The sequence below is a fragment of the Sinocyclocheilus anshuiensis genome, unplaced genomic scaffold, assembly GCF_001515605.1.
Source record: "Sinocyclocheilus anshuiensis isolate Anshui unplaced genomic scaffold, SAMN03320099.WGS_v1.1 scaffold450, whole genome shotgun sequence".
Classification (NCBI taxonomy): Eukaryota; Metazoa; Chordata; class Actinopteri; order Cypriniformes; family Cyprinidae; genus Sinocyclocheilus; species Sinocyclocheilus anshuiensis.
Genome location: NW_015546056.1, coordinates 1,431,196 through 1,447,386, shown reverse-complemented (window position 1 = coordinate 1,447,386; position 16,191 = coordinate 1,431,196). Strand labels below are relative to the sequence as shown.

The following is a 16,191-nucleotide window of genomic DNA, read 5'->3' as shown; positions in this document are numbered from 1 at the left end:
TGAATACTTAGGACCATGTGATATTTCAGTTTTTCTTTTTTAATAAATCTGCAAAAATGTCAACGATTCTGTGTTTTTCTGTCAATATGGGGTGCTGTGTGTACATTAATGAGGAAAAAAAATTAACTTAAATGATTTTAGCAAATGGCTGCAATATAACAAAGAGTGAAAAATTTAAGGGGGTCTGAATACTTTCCGTACCCACTGTATATATATATGCATACATGCATACATACACTATGTATTACTGAATAAAAACAATTAAAAAGATGTACAGTACATGAAGCACATTTTAGGTCAAATAATTCCCATGGCAGAAGTTGAACATCAACATTCACAACACTCTTGAAATTCATATTCTAAAAGTTTGACAGAACATTGGCCAAAAATACGTTTTTGTTTGTTTTTTTGTTTCATTACATAATAGTGAAAGTAACAAAATGTTGCTTTTACCTTAAGTTCCCTATGCATATTAGAAGTAAAGTAACAGTGGCTGCTTTCTGTCATGGTAGCCAATAACGAGAGACAATCAGTTTTGATATCTTCAGGGAACAGATGTGCATTCTTTGTAATATAGTCCCTGTGGGAAAACAAAACAAAAACAATTTCAACACAAATTCAGAAAGGTTTGATTTGATGTTTTAGCTGAATAAAAGGGACATGCACCTGCACTGTATGAGGCATGAGAGGTTGACCATCAAAATGGCCTCAGTGTTGGTCTGCCTGCTCCTCATTACCTTGTCATGAAATGTTTTGTAACTGTGGGATGGAATTGAATTAATTATAATCATCTGTGTAAAATATTTAGAAGTACAGACTTAAAGCAAGAATGATAAAAAAGGATGGTATTTTGGGAAATGAATCAGTTAAATAGCTAAGAGTTACTCACTCTGTCAGAAAATGTCTCATCTGGCATATGATCCTCTGTGCTTTTGCCTCTTTGCCTAGCATGTGCTGAGCACACACTACATGTTTATGAAAGCACTAAGAAAAGTATTGGGGTGGGAATTAGTTTTCCTCCAGAAATCCATTATTTGATGAAGGTAAAGAATGGTTTACTTTCCCCTTTTTAATTACCTCGATGATATCAATGGCCTGATCACAGCAGTACACCTGGTCTCTCAGTTGTGGAAGTTCTCCCTCCTTCCAGGCTGTTTCTTCTCTGTCCAGAATTTTGTGAAGGCATGTGCTCAACTCCGTCTAGTGAACAATGTGAGAAAATTAAAATTTAAGCTTTTTGCTGGAAGCACATCTAAGGCAAGACATTGTGTTTTCAAAATTTTGAGATTTTTGACTATTTTGCTTCTCTTAAACTAAGGAAAGAAAATGTATATAATACACTTCTAAGTGCTTATTGTAATGCACTTTATCTATTTGCATCTGTAGTTTGCATCTAAGTCTTTAAAGGCCTCTTTTCTGCTCTGAGCCAGAAATCTCCACTTCATTAGTACTTACACTAAGCTTTACAGTATATATATATATATATATATAGCTTCATTCATGCAAATGTATGCATGTTTCAATTAAAATGCTCTATTTGCATATCTAAGCATAACATTATAGAAAACTGTAAAACAAATGTAATGTCTTAATGCAATTAATTAGCTGGGGAAGTATCTATTATTGAAAACTCACTTTACCCTGTTTAACTATGGTGTCTAGGCTTAAAGTGACATAAAACAGAGATGTGTTAGGTAAAGATATCATAAAGCATCAAACCTCCTTTGTGATCAAAAACTGCTGTTCCAGTGGTGCAATCATGTCTTCAGGAAGCAGCGGATCAAGCTTTGTGTGATCGATCACATCTTTTATCTTTCCACTGTTTAGAATACTGTAAACAAAGAAAGACAAATTATATTACTCTGAAAAACTGTATCACAACCCAGAGGAAAGAAACATCAGCATTTGAAGCAATAGTTCACCCAAAAATGACAATGCTGTCATCATTTACACACCATCATGTCATTCAAAATCTGTTGTTTTGACTGACTTTCTTCTGTGCAACACAAAAGAGGATATCTTGAAGAATGTTCAACTGTTTTTGTGCATACAATGAAAGTTAATGGAGTCCAAAAGAATACTAGGCCACACTCACTTTCATTATATGGACGGAAAAAAATACAGATTTGGAATGACATGATGGTGAATAAATAAAGACAGAATATTAATGTTTTGGGTGGACTATCCTTTTAAAATGTTTTAATATCTAATAACCAATTTATGAACCAAATTATCAATAATTATCTCATTAGTTTCCATTCTTATTTTTAACCAAGTAGTTCAAAGAGAAATCGAATTAAATCTAACTGCAAAAAGGCAGTTTTCTCAGAGAATTTCTTAAGCCTGTTGTTTTGCTCAGAGTAAAATAAAATAAAATAACACTCACAGGAACATGGTGCATGCAGGGTATATGTAGATGTACATGTATATACTATGAGATAAAACAGTATAGTATCATTAGCTTCTCTTACTTGGGGTAATCCTGGTTCACCCACTGCAATAAAAGTACGCAGTCCTTATCGCACAATGTGTACTCTGCGACTTCTCTCAGTCTTGCACTGAAGGTCTTATGGTACAGTGTGGCATAAAACTGGCACACATTCTCCTGTTCTGGGTAGCAGCTGCTCACCCATGTCACAACTTTCAGTAAGTCTTCTTTCAGTCGTTTCGCGTTGCAAATGATCGTTTGCTGCAAGGAAGAATGTATCTCAACACTTGAGTCTGACTGCGCTTCTTCCATCCTCCTCTGAACAAGTCGCTCCAGCAGAGCCTCGTGGTTCTGTTTACACTTCCTCGGTCTCCATGGTGGGCGTTCCTTTTCTTGAAATCCTTTCCAGCGCAAGTCCTGCTCCTCCTCCTGCAGTATGGCTTGGACTGCTCCTTTCAGTAACTCCTGCTCCTCAAGACTCTGGAGGTCGAGGGAGTTTTCCAGCATCCGCGTCACCGACTCCATCCAGTCCTCGTAGTCTTTTGCTAGTCTAGCCTCTGAATCTTCCTCTTCCTCCACCAGCTTCATTTTGGATCCAATCCCATCCTGCTTCAACTCAAACAGACGGTCTTCTCGGGTGATCAGCTGTTTCCCTGCGTCCACAAAGCGGCATGCTTGGAGATTCTGCTTAAAAGTGGGGACCGCTGTAGAGAAGAGGAAAAAAAAGATGCTTTTCTTACTGTGCACAAGCAAGGTTTGATTTTATCATTTAAAAAAAAAACATTCATACACTCTAAAAAAGACGGTTCTTTAAAGGTGCTTTACATGCAGTAATGGTTTTATTTAGAACCATATAGCATTCTGAAGAACCCTTTCATGCTGAAATGGTTCTTTGTGTTAGAGTTTAGGGTTCTTTATTCCTGCCCTTTTGTTTTTCAAATCTGTAACTGTCAGACACTGAGTTCAGTGATCCAACTACAGACTGTCAACACACTCTCAACGGGTAAATGATTTCATTCTTTAATTTAAATACAAATTTAACTTTAAAAATGTAACTGGCTTCCAAACAAACATGTTCTTATCTCTCTTTTTTTTTTGGTCACATATAAGTGTGTGCAGCTCTGCTAAGCTGTGGAAACTTCTCTCCTCCTCTCCACTAAGTAGGTAAAAGCGACAATGAATTTTAAATTCATATTGTTCGATTTTTTAAATTATTACTTGGGTTTGTGTATAAACAAACCCAGTCACAATAAATATTAAAACTATCCCATGACTTTATATCACTTTTTTCTTTTAAGATTGTGAAGGGCTCACATAGTCATTTTTTTGCTTTTGGCCTTCATAAACATAATTGTTTTTACACAAACACATGGACACACTGTAACTCTAAACTCAATTGTGTATTTCAGATTTATCACATCCCACAACCTCATCATCTGCAGAGAAAAATCGCTACTTAATCACACCAAAATGATGGACTTAAAGGCATCATATTGATTGGATTGTGATTGTTTCACTGAAACTTGGTCTTCATCACATCTATTTTTTGTTCTTATTTTGTGTTTTATTTATTTATGAATGTATTCATGTTCAATGTCAATTGTCATTCATTAATGTATTCAGCTAATAACTGTTAAGAGCACTGATAAATTTGATTGAAGTTATTATATGTTCCTGTGGTTCAGTGGTAGGGCATTGTGTTAGCAGTGTAAAAGGTTGTGGGTTTGATTCCCAGGGAACACACATACTGGTAAAAAATGTATAGCCTGAATGCACTGTCAGTAGCTTTGGATAAAAGCGTCTGCTAAATGCATAAATAATTATTAAATTATAAGACTAGGCAGATAGAGGGGTAAAAACAATATTAATAAATAATATATACAAAAAGGGTTCTGCTATTGTTACAAGCCGAAGAACCCTTTTCTGGTACTGTTTAGAACCATTTTTCTTAAAAGTGTATATACAGTATGATGCAATGTATATCGAAAAAAGTAAGATTTCCATGGAGTTTACACGTATAGTCTAGTTAGGATATGACTGTATTTGTCATTTGGTTAGGATAATGTCATTGTCAGTGATGAAATTCAAATAAATTATCAGTAACAATATTGACAGTGACTGATTTTACTTAAATATAAATACATTTATAACAACGTTAATATACATTTACACAATATTACACTTAAGATTCTTGTGTAAGTGTTTTTACAGTGAAATTACAATTTACAGTGAAATTATTTACTGCTGATTCCATAATATATATATATATATAACATTTTTGTCTTTCAATACACAAAATGTTGAAATGACACAGTTGAACACCCCTAAAAGTATTTCATAGATCAGAGAACACATATTCACTATTCACTAAGCTTTTCCCTCAATAAACTCCTAATTTGCTGTTATTGATAGTAAGTAAAGTAGTTGCTGTAGTCGTTGTGTTTAGGAATTGGGTTAAAATATGGTCATGCATTAATATGCTTTATACTTGCTAATAAACAGCCAATATGCTAGTAATATGCATGCAAATAAGCAATTATTTAATAGTGAATAGTGTTCCATAATCTAAAATGTTACAAGGAGATCTAATAAGCATTAAGTCTTCCTACCTGGAATATTGTTCTTTTTGGGATGCCGTGTAAAAATGTTTAGCATTCTGAGCTTTTTTGTCATTTCTTCTGAGGACGAAAAAAAACTGAATTTCAATTCGATCTTCTTTCATTCACTTTGAATTAAACGATTTGAGGAAATAACGGACCTAGTTTTATAGGCTTCAAGAGCGCGAGCGTGTGGTTGGGGCGGAGCATATCTTCAACATCACAGTTCATCCCATACAGTCCTCTCCATCTATCATTGGCTCAAAGATCTGTAGAGGGCAAGGCAAGTTTATTTATATAGCAGTAAGAAACATAAACAGACATGAGACAATAAATAAACATGAACGTCTTGCTTTCTTCTTGATTAAGGTTCTCGATTGTTTAGAATAATTTAATTGATAGCTTGCACTATTAAAGCGGCTAACAAAGTAACATGGAGATTATCCTACTATATATAGCCTATATCCTGTTACGGCAAAAAAAATAAATAATTAAAACTCAAAAAATATTTACGGCAAAAAAAAAACAAAAAAAAACCCGCCGGCTGTGGTTGCCACAAAATCACTGTAAAAATAAAATAAAATAAATGAATAAATTAATGAATGACATTGTCTCAGGTATTATGGTATGGCGCATTTATATTTCATTAAATAAATAATGTTAATTAAATTTAATTAAATACATTTCATTAAATAAGCCTAATGTAAACACTAAGCTCCGTGAATTAACAAAATCATATTTTTACCATAGCATTTAGGATAATCACCAAACATTTGGTGTAGAAACGATTTTCAATCAGAAATTGCAAGTAAATTTCACAGTTAATTACAAAGAGACAGCAAGTAATACACTGAAATAAACTAGAAATGTTTGAAAAAGAAAACTGAAATAGTATTTTCGTGTAAAACATACTCCAATAATCTGCTTTATTTACACCTTAATTTTTTTTACAGCCACATGAAAGATACGTCATGAATCAGTGTTCACAGTGATCTCTCAATAAAAATAGACAATAAACATAACATAAAATGTTTTTTTTGTGATGATAAAAATTAGAAGAAACAAAGATTTTTCATATAAAATATCATATGTGATGTCTCACTCAGGGACTTCTATTGGACCCTACAACCACATTTCCTTTAAATATATTAGCCTATATTATAAAAAAATTATATACTTTCTCTCTTACTTTTATTCCAGTTTACTTCTGAAACAGGATTGCAGTACTGAAAGTACAGTTGATTATGATTAATTGCTTGTGATGTTCCTCATTTGTAAGGATAAAAGTGCCTGCTAAATGTAAATGTACAGCTATACTGCTCTTTTTATAGTGTTCATCCAACAGAGATTTAATGGCAGACATGCTTCCTGTCAGCTGTGTTCTCATGTAGCTCTAAAACATTGTCCTGTATGCTTAAACATATAACACAACATGAACACATTCACACATGTCCCTTTCTATATCTGTGAAATCCGCAGGATGTCCTGATCCTGCCATTCCCTCTAATTATTGGGAATATCTCGAGTGGTACTGGAAGTCTGGAGCCCTGCTTTTGTGGAAAATCCCAATGAAGGGAAAGTACACTCCTTTTTGACAACATTTGCTTGCCTTAGCCAAAAGAATGAGTAATTTGGGACTGGAAAAACAATTAATTAAATTCTTGACCTAGCTTCATCACTTACTGCATAACCTTGACCCGGCTCAGCTAAAAAAAACAATAACAGTCCATTATGCAGTATTGGGAAACAGTGTCAGGGAGGACTGGGGTGAGTGCAGTGATACTGACCAGGGGGATTATGCTATTTTCTGACAAAAGTCCAAATATCTGTCCATTACTGATGCTTTTGTGCTAATACTATGAGTGTTTCTAAAAGTTTCATTCTCACGTGCATCAGACATTATATGGGTGTTGCAAAACCTTTTTGTATGTTAGAGAAACAGCTTGTATGCATTGCATGAACTTTTCTGCAATCATTTCTGATTACAACAGATTGTCCTGAATGTGTTTCAGAGAACTTAAAAATGGCTTATTCTTAAAGGAGCTGTTAAGCTTGGGTATATAAGTAGGTATGTACATAAATATATGTTCTTCGAAACGATTAAAATTGTAATGACGTTTCTTTAGGTCTGGACCTCAAGCAAATACTAAAGGTTATATCTTATGATTTAGTGTTTTTACATTCAGTAACTTTCCTCAGCTGGTGTCTTACAGGATGGAGCTGGTCTAAGATAAGGTAGCAAGTTTATAGGTCTGTCCAAGATGCAAGTCTTCAGACAAGAAAAATGGATAATGAAAGTTGCTGATATAATAATTTTAATCAACGATTCCTTGCAGAAAATAGGTCTTGTAACTCAATAAAGAGAGGAAAAAGGCCCCAGCTTATAAGCGACTGAGTAACAAGCTGTGCTAACCGCAGTGATGAAGATCGAGTTAAAAATATGCAAACACATGTCTTGCTTACAGGTGTTATAGCCTCAACATGTGCTATGCAAAGTCAGTGGTCAGAGCTGAAATTCCCTTTTACCTTTTTTTTCAGCTGCCTGGCCTATGCATGCAAGCAAAAGAACAAACAAAATATGCCAGCTGATCTACACACCAGTGTTATTTTAGTATTATTTATATCATTTTGAGGTTTTTATTAATATTTTTGAATAAGACTTTATTTTTATATGTTCACTTTTCATTTTAATTTTAGTTCATGTGCTTTTTCTTGTTTAAAATTTATTTTTATATCCATTTTTATTTATAGTTATTAATGTTGTGCTTTACCTCAAACCTGTTTCAGTTTTTTAACCAGTTTCTAATTTTCACTTAGCTTTAGTTTTTCTTCTGATATGTAGATTTAATTTGAGCTTTATTTCAGTTAACAAACATGTTTTTAATAGCTTTAGTTTTATGCACACGATGTTATAGTTACAGGCACACAATGTATTCTAGTGTTCATGACTTTAATTGTTCTGTTCTATAGAAGAGGCAAAATTCCACATTCAGGCACTCATTTATTTGCATTTATTTGCAGAGCTACATATTAAGAAACTCAAATGCGTATCGGCCCAAACAGGCCCTCATCAGGTTGCCAGAAGGCCTGTTTGGGATGATACACTTTTGCAATACCTTTAGTTGTTTGCACTTTACTCCCTTTCTGGAGCACCCATAGTTTTTTTTTTAGCACCAGATGGCCTCTTGCACAACACTTTTGTCTTTTTTTGTATACTAGTGTTTGTTGAATCAGACTACGCTTAATGACTCTGGCCATGAGTGAACTTGCAATGTGTTTGTGGTTCCTGCTACACACTGACAATTCACATTCATTTTTGCAGAACTTCTGTCATGTTTTGAATCAGACATTGATGAGCATACAAAAAGCACTAATTATGACTCATGACAAAAAGTCATGCCTTTAACTTTATGTTGAGTTTTTATGAAATATTAAAAGACTTCAGTTAATAATAGGTTGTGTATACATTTTAGAAATATATAATGCATTTGGTTTTTTTTTTTCATGCATTGCGTATTTCACATCTTCGCTTATGAAGAAAAAGGGAAGCAAAATAAGGAACATGATTTTTCAAAATGTAGTAAAGCCACAACATTTTAATTCAGGCGTGTGAAGCAGTCTTGTGAGAGCTGTCATTTGACACATCTCACATTAGTGTTACTTACTTTAGCTGTTGCTATGTACACAAATACTCAGAAGTACAACATTTGGTCATTCTTTTTTTTTTATTTATTTTTTTATTCACCCCCAATATATGTGAATTGTAAAGTGAAAGTGGATGTGGAGTTTGTTGACCAGCTGTTGGCATCATTCCCTTTCACTCTATGGAAAAGATAATCTATGGATATTCTGCTATTTAATTTAAGAACAGTTCAAAACACACTCTTTGTCCACAGGGGTGGAAAAAATACTATATCATTATGATTTAAAACCTGATGGTTGTGCAACTGCCTGGAAAAAATAACTTTCACAAGACATCTTAAGCATAATGTCTGTGTGTGTGTTTTTTTTTTTTTTTTGGACTGTATGTCTCAAGTATTGTGATACAACATTCCAGTGCTAATAAATTATAATTATATCGAAGTAGACTTGAAGTAGACATCTACGGCTTATTCCTAAACTGTGTAAATTAATGCCAATACACAGAATGCTGGGGACAGACTCATGAATGTAACACTAGCAAGTTTTATTTTGAATATTTATGATCATTTTACATTTTTGCATAAATTTGAGTCAATCAAATGTAGCTGTTCAAAATTGTTATGCCATCCCCCAACACCACTAACCCAATCACCCCCATTTCATCTGAAACATTTTAATTAAAAATTGTAAACATGTTGGACACATTTTCATTCAAAAGAGATTGGAAACAAATATATAAATACATAAAAAGTGTTTATTTATTTATTTTTGCCATGCATATAGTGATTAATGCATAAAGAAACTAGCTAATAAACTGTGGATTTTGTATATAAAATTAATAAAACCTGTTGATTCAGATCCAACCAATTCTGTCATTTACCATTAACTGAAAAAACAAGTTTTACCTTCTTACCTCAAAAAATGCTTTTTGTCCAGTAAATCCTTACTTTTACACAAATTACTGTCCCCTCAGGAGGAAAATGTCACTGACCAGTGACAGAGAGATTGTTCAGGAACTCTGTTTGAACTTTTGAAACTTTGGTTTAGTTATGCCAGTGTTGTAGAAACTGCACTTTTCAGCTTTTTTATTTATTTATTTATCTATTTTTTATGATACATGCAAATGCTTTTTGTCAATACTAGTTAGATCTGTTGCCCAGCATGCACTCTTACACAGTGAAGCTGTTACCCCTGAACTGAAATAATCACATCATCACTATTCCTCTTCTTCTTCTTAATTTTTTTATACTCCCACAAAAATAAGTGCATGTGCTCTCTGGGTCTGTGTTGTTAAAGAAGGCCTGAACAACATCACATCACACATCTTACTGAAAGGAAAACAGATGGAGGGTGATATCTAGTATGTTGGCAGAATTCCTTAAAATTGACTTTGTAACACCGGGGAAAGAAAAGTATGCAGTATTGCAGTACTTTTGTCCATATTTGTACAAAACATTTTGTTGATCTTTTTATGTTTGTATTTGTTAGTGCTATTTTAAACCATATTAATGCACTCACATGTAATTAAAGTTTCCTGAGATAAAGTAGTTTTCTTTGAAGACCAACACATTTAAATCATATGAACAACTGTTGCGCTGGCTGTGTTTAGCTTTTAGTGATGAGTTGACATTTAGATTCCTCTCTTGTGACCTAGATGGGCTTTCCCTGTAGTCCTTACAGTATCTTATTCCTTTAAATCACATGATTTTTATGTTTTAGTGTCTATGTAGAGACATTCCCCAATTAAACTTTAAGTTAAATAACATTAAAATGCATCACAGCATTTAGTCCATTTAAATAATGTGTACTGTTTTGCCCGTAATTAACAAGCATGCCCTTTGATCTCTGTCTGCTATTATCAGATCTTATCACTGTAAATACTGTAATCTGTGAGCTGCTTATTTTTCTGTATGCACGTGAGATGACTGAATTATTTGACTTACTCCAAACTCATGTGTAATGAAAATAGCACGAATATAAATATGGTGTGACTCCATGGCTGGTGTTTTATGTTAATTTGTATGATAAGCTACAGAGCATAGTCAAAAACTGTGAAGAAGAGGAAGTTAAAAATGAAAGATTCCTCAATAACTTCTACTGGGTAGGTTTTGGTTTGGTGTCTTGGTTTGTCCTTTCATTTAAAGGTCACTTGATTCATTAACCATGCTGTCAGATTTTAGCAAGGACAACTGAAGTTCGAATGAGGTTTCTAAACAGTTGTTTTGCTTTTAAATGTCTTTGAAACTTCTTCACAGAATGTTAGGGACAGAAAGAGAAACTGATTTAAGTGTTTGATGAAAATAGAACCACACTGAATTGTACTACATTTATGGACTTATTTGGTAGAGACATTAGAGGCCAAAGCCATATAAGAAAGGAAATAAAGGGACTTTCCTTTTCCATTGAAACTGATCTCTCCGTCCAGCAGTCTATATTAATGTGAGAGCTGTAGAGTCCCTCACTCTCTGGTTTTCTCCTTTCTTTCCACATATCCTCATTTTTCAACTCAAAAAAAAAATTCAGTTTGATGTCTGCTTTCTAACCAGAACCCTAACCAGAAACGTTATGTTTCAAGTGTACGAGCTCCAACTCATTGAGCCATGATGCTCATCCGGAACAATGCAAGTTCTAATCTGGCTCGTGGCCTTCGTCAATCCCTCTCCCTTCCGACGTCCTGCTTCAGACACAAAGATTTCTTGTCATTTCTCTACTGTTTCTATTGCATCTAATTTTCACAAGCAAATAAATAAAGAAATGATCCTCTGTTTCTTTCATTTGCAAAATCATACACACTTTAATGCAGTTTCCAACTGAAACAATGTCATTTTCCCTAAAATTATGATAAGAGCAAATTAGCAATAAACAAATACTTATTTTCACATGGTTCCTTATTATTTGTAAATGAATGCATTTTGAAATTTGCATCATGTAACCAGCTCCACACATATGGCTTTCCTGATGCAGCCTTGTAAACTTGCTCGGCAGCTCACCTGGTAACACAAGTCATAACACTCATTAAAAGAGCTCAAAGCCTCGTAGAAGCACGCTGAAATGCATGGTTGCTTTAGCAAATACGTTTTTAACTCATGTTTGCATTTGCTCACACGATCCGTTAGGTTTAGGGTAGGGTTTAATGTAGGTGGTACGTTCATTTCAAACGTGATAAAGCATTAACCTTTTAGTGCCACAATACGTACAACAGCGAACGTATTAAAAAAACTTTGCCACAGTCCCGTCTGTGAGAAAAATGAACGTGCTATTTCACCAGTCACAAGCAAGGCTATATCATTTTGCAAAGACAGCCACTTTGTTTTTCTCTCGACAGATTATATCGCTTACAGTGCCTCTTGTGGAAATATCACTTGAAAGTGCAGCAAAATACCCGGAGCAACGTATTTGTGACACTGGACCCCAAAACCAGTCTTAAGTCGCTGGGGTATATTTGTAGCAATAGCCAACATTACACTGCATGGGTCAACATTATCGATTTTTCTTGTATGCCAAAAATCATTAGGACATTAAGTAAAGATTATGTTCCATGAAGATATTTTGTAAATCTATCTTAAATAAAAAAAAAAAAAACGTAATTTTTGATTAGTAATATGCATTGCTAAGAACTTAATTTGGACAACTTTAAAGGCAATTTTCTCAATATTTTGATTTTTTTTTTTTTTTTGCACCCTCAGATTCCAGATTTTCACATAGTTGTATCTCAGCCAAATATTGTCCTATCCTAACAAACCATACATCAATGGAAAGCTTATTTATTCAGCGTTTATATGTTGCATAAATCTCAATTTCAAAAAATTGACCCTTATGACTGGGTTTGTGGTCCAGGGTCACATTTCAGGTTTTGCAGAAACGTAGGGTATTTCCAATGAGTCTGTGTATTGCATGAAAGTGTTTGCAATTTCATTTTCGGACAGAAGAAAGATGGGCCTATAACTATTGACATCAATTCTTGTGTAGCATCACAATATCAAAAATTCTATATTTTTAATCCCCTTAGAAGAACGATTATTGATGCCAGTGAATCTGGGAAAGGTTTTATAAGGCATTTCCACAAATTAACAAAAAAAAAAAAAAAAAAAACCTTGAAAGATTAGATAGTCTGTTTCAAAACACTTAATCGATCCAGGCCAGACCTGGTTGTGAGATAGCGTTGGATAATCAGCACAGATCCAGTCTTTCAGCATCAGAAGCATTCCAGGAAAACATCAGTGGATTACAGGAAAACCCTGCTTTAGTCAGTACTGAGTCATGAATCAGCCATCCTGAAAAAAGGCAGTGGGTTGCAAAGACAGGAAGGAAGATCAGGTCCCTGCGGTGTTTGGGTGAATGCAGTGCGTCTGTATGGATTGTGTTGGTCACTTGTATTGGTTACCTGCTTCTGGGTAAACTCTGATCTCTGTTCTTCTGCCTGTAAGTGACTACAGGATCTAGGACATCCTCCTCCAGAGGAAGAGTTCTTTGATCTCCCCTCTTCATCTCTGGAGAGATTTCTTGTTATCGTCCTACTACAAAAATAGTTTCGGAGTAATCATAACCTGAATTTCTAAAATTATAACTACAGCCATAAAAATACTATTTGAGATTAGTCATCTTCAGCTGTTGCCAACTCAAATGCTGTTACATCATCATCTGTTATGTTAACATACAATACAAAATGATTCATTATATTATGCACTACAACAGTATTTAAAAAATGCTTTCATTTGTTTAATAATAATAATGTTTACATTTTCTTAGTAAACAAAACTGCAGCACCCATCACATAAGACTTGCGGAGGACTGAGATAATGTTTGAACAGTATTTTTTTTTAATGTAGTTGTACATTATAATGCCTGATTCTGTTCAAGTGCATTTTGTTCAGTGCTCATTTTGAAACTTAAAACCATAAGAAAATATTGTGAAATCAATAACCCAACAAAATACAACCAGTAATTTTGAAAGCAGAAGTTCTTTCCACAAACGTTTAGAAATGTATAGAGATGATGCAAGATATGCAAGCTATTGTATATATCTACACAACATGTTTGTTAATTTTATGTTAAAATAAATCATACACATATTTTACAACTGAAAACGAAATCGGCGTAATAAAACGTAAAAGTCCTTAAAAGAGTATCACAAAATCATCTCACCTGTAATTGCTGAAATGAATATCATGATCCACTAATGGCCTAATTTAGGGTTTTCCATTCAAATGTCTCCATTATTACGCACTCAATTTAATTAAAGAAATAAAGTAGAAAGCAGGGTAGTGAAGCTCTTACCTGAAATATATTCAGTGTGTGTCTTCAAACACTGTGAAGCCTTTATCAACCATCCTGCTCATTTCACCTGAGCCAGGTAAAATACTTTCACTTTCATTTGCCCTTTTTTCTTTCTTTCTTTTATGTAAGCCATGGAAAGACTAGGGGGCATGTTGTCACAATAGGAATCTGCCATTAAACAGAACTTCAGCAAAATGCAAATATAAGTAAAAAACATGAAATTTAAGTAAAAAAACAAAACATGGAACATAAAATGATTCAAGAAAAAGGCTGAATAAGTAAAAATATGAAAACATTGTTTAGGCCAACATAGAATTGTAATTAATTAATGTATGAACTTATTAAATGCATGTGACAACTTCCTCCAATCTGGCATACATTTTCTCAGAACCCTTTATTATAATATAGTTGACACTTGTCTTTATATAGTGTTGTATTTTTTAAATATAATACATTCAACGAAATGTATGAGAAAGTGAAATAAGGAAATAAAGATTTAACCACAAAAATTGTCCTTTTCTCAAAGGCATGCATGATTCCTACAAACCATATGGGAAAACACCCACAATGTGGACGCATTTATGGTTTTTACAGACTGATTCATCAGAATACATGGTCTGCTTTTTTAAGGCAGATGTTTTGTATATTCAGAGTGTGTAGTTACCCCATCTGCCAGCAGGGGGAACCATGCTAACCAACCACACAATGACCGCTTGGTGTTTTTATGTATTTCATCATTTGGTTATTTCTGTTGTTTCAGCATAGCAGAATGCTGTCACGTATTATTGTATGTTGTGTTATGTTCTTGGCTCACTTTATGGCTCTATGGAGTTAAAAAGTTGCTCAAGTCATTTTTGGTCATTCAGATCAAAATATTCGTGTCTGTTTTTTTCTTCAAGTTGTCTATGGGTTCACCAATGTGGCATCAGACCTTTTTTTTTTTCTCTCTTATTGGGTCTGTTTATTTTAGGAGTGCAGAGATTATATTCATAATGTTTATGAGACTGTGGGTAAGCAGCTGAAAAGATGATAAAACTAAATTATTATCATGCCCTAACTGCTTTCAATCTACCACAGATGGGGTGTGAAGTTGTTTTATTACAAAATAAACATATAAATCAAAAGCTACATGATGCTTTATCATCAAAAATCCTCCATTTGGGTAAGTTACTTCTAAACTGGAGGATGATTCAAAAGCAAGATGGCTTTAGCTCATGGCTTATGAGGATCTGATAAACAACCTTCAGTTCTCCAGCCCTGAGCCGACATCATGCTAAAAAAAGAATGTACGCTTAGCTAGCGAAAATCATTAATAATGAAAAGAGGAAGTGAGGAGGAAGTAGATAACACTTGACTAAACATATGATGGAAAGTTTCTGACTTCGGAATTCAAGTGAACTGATTCACATTAACTTCTGTGGACCCATATGGCAACGGTTTTGGAACAGTGATAACGCTGTCCACCTTCCTACAACCCATGAAGCTTTGGGCAAATTAGGAGATTATGTTAAACTGTAAACTGTGTCTAAATGTTGGCTCCATGAATGCAATAATAAGCATTTTCAAAAACTGGGTACAACCAGGTGACATTATTCTACTCACCCTTTAACCAACATTAAAAGGACATTTTTAAAGTGTAAAATTATAACAAATTACTGCAACAGACCATGAATAACCCCAAAAGATCAATTATTTCTGCAGAAATATTACAGATGTGTTAAATGTCAGTTTAGTCCCTTACGCAAAGAAAATATATTTCCTAATATATGAATGATCAATATATTAAACGATATAATGGTATATTAGAAATTATACAGAATAATATATTGTGTAAATATATTACAATATATTGAATAACACATAAGGAATTGCCGCTTTTCATATATTGAAAAATATGTGACAATATATTTACTTATATATCACAATATATGTCCTTTTATATTCAAGTCAAGTCAAGTCAAGTTGAGCTTTATTGTCATTCTGCTGCATGTGGGGACATACAGTGGAACGAAATGTCGTGCCTCACAGGTCCACGGTGTTACATAAATACAGGCATACAACAATGAAGTAAAACAGTAAAAACCTATACAGTAAAGCAGTAAAAACCTATACACAACTAACCTACTGACTGATTTTGATTATAAATATATATATATATATATATATATATATATATATATAAGTTAAAAAATAAATAAATAAATAAAATATATATTAAAATACAGACTATACGGATGCTTCACATAA

The 16,191-nt window shown here is 33.8% G+C and overlaps 1 protein-coding gene across 1 annotated transcript in view; it reads right to left on the bottom strand.

Annotated features, from left to right (window-relative positions):
- LOC107699291 (tumor necrosis factor alpha-induced protein 2-like) overlaps nucleotides 1-5,146 on the bottom strand; it is a 6,951-nt gene extending 1,805 nt beyond the window's left edge. The window contains exons 1-7 of the mRNA XM_016500503.1: nucleotides 5,038-5,146; nucleotides 2,472-3,132; nucleotides 1,720-1,831; nucleotides 1,078-1,200; nucleotides 890-984; nucleotides 667-759; nucleotides 454-580 (exon numbers count right to left, since the gene is read on the bottom strand). Of these exons, the coding sequence (XP_016355989.1) occupies nucleotides 454-580; nucleotides 667-759; nucleotides 890-984; nucleotides 1,078-1,200; nucleotides 1,720-1,831; nucleotides 2,472-3,132; nucleotides 5,038-5,101 (1,275 nt within the window). The 5' untranslated portion in view covers nucleotides 5,102-5,146. The remainder of the gene's footprint in view (nucleotides 1-453; nucleotides 581-666; nucleotides 760-889; nucleotides 985-1,077; nucleotides 1,201-1,719; nucleotides 1,832-2,471; nucleotides 3,133-5,037) is intronic.
- Between the last annotated feature and the right edge of the window lie 11,045 nt (nucleotides 5,147-16,191).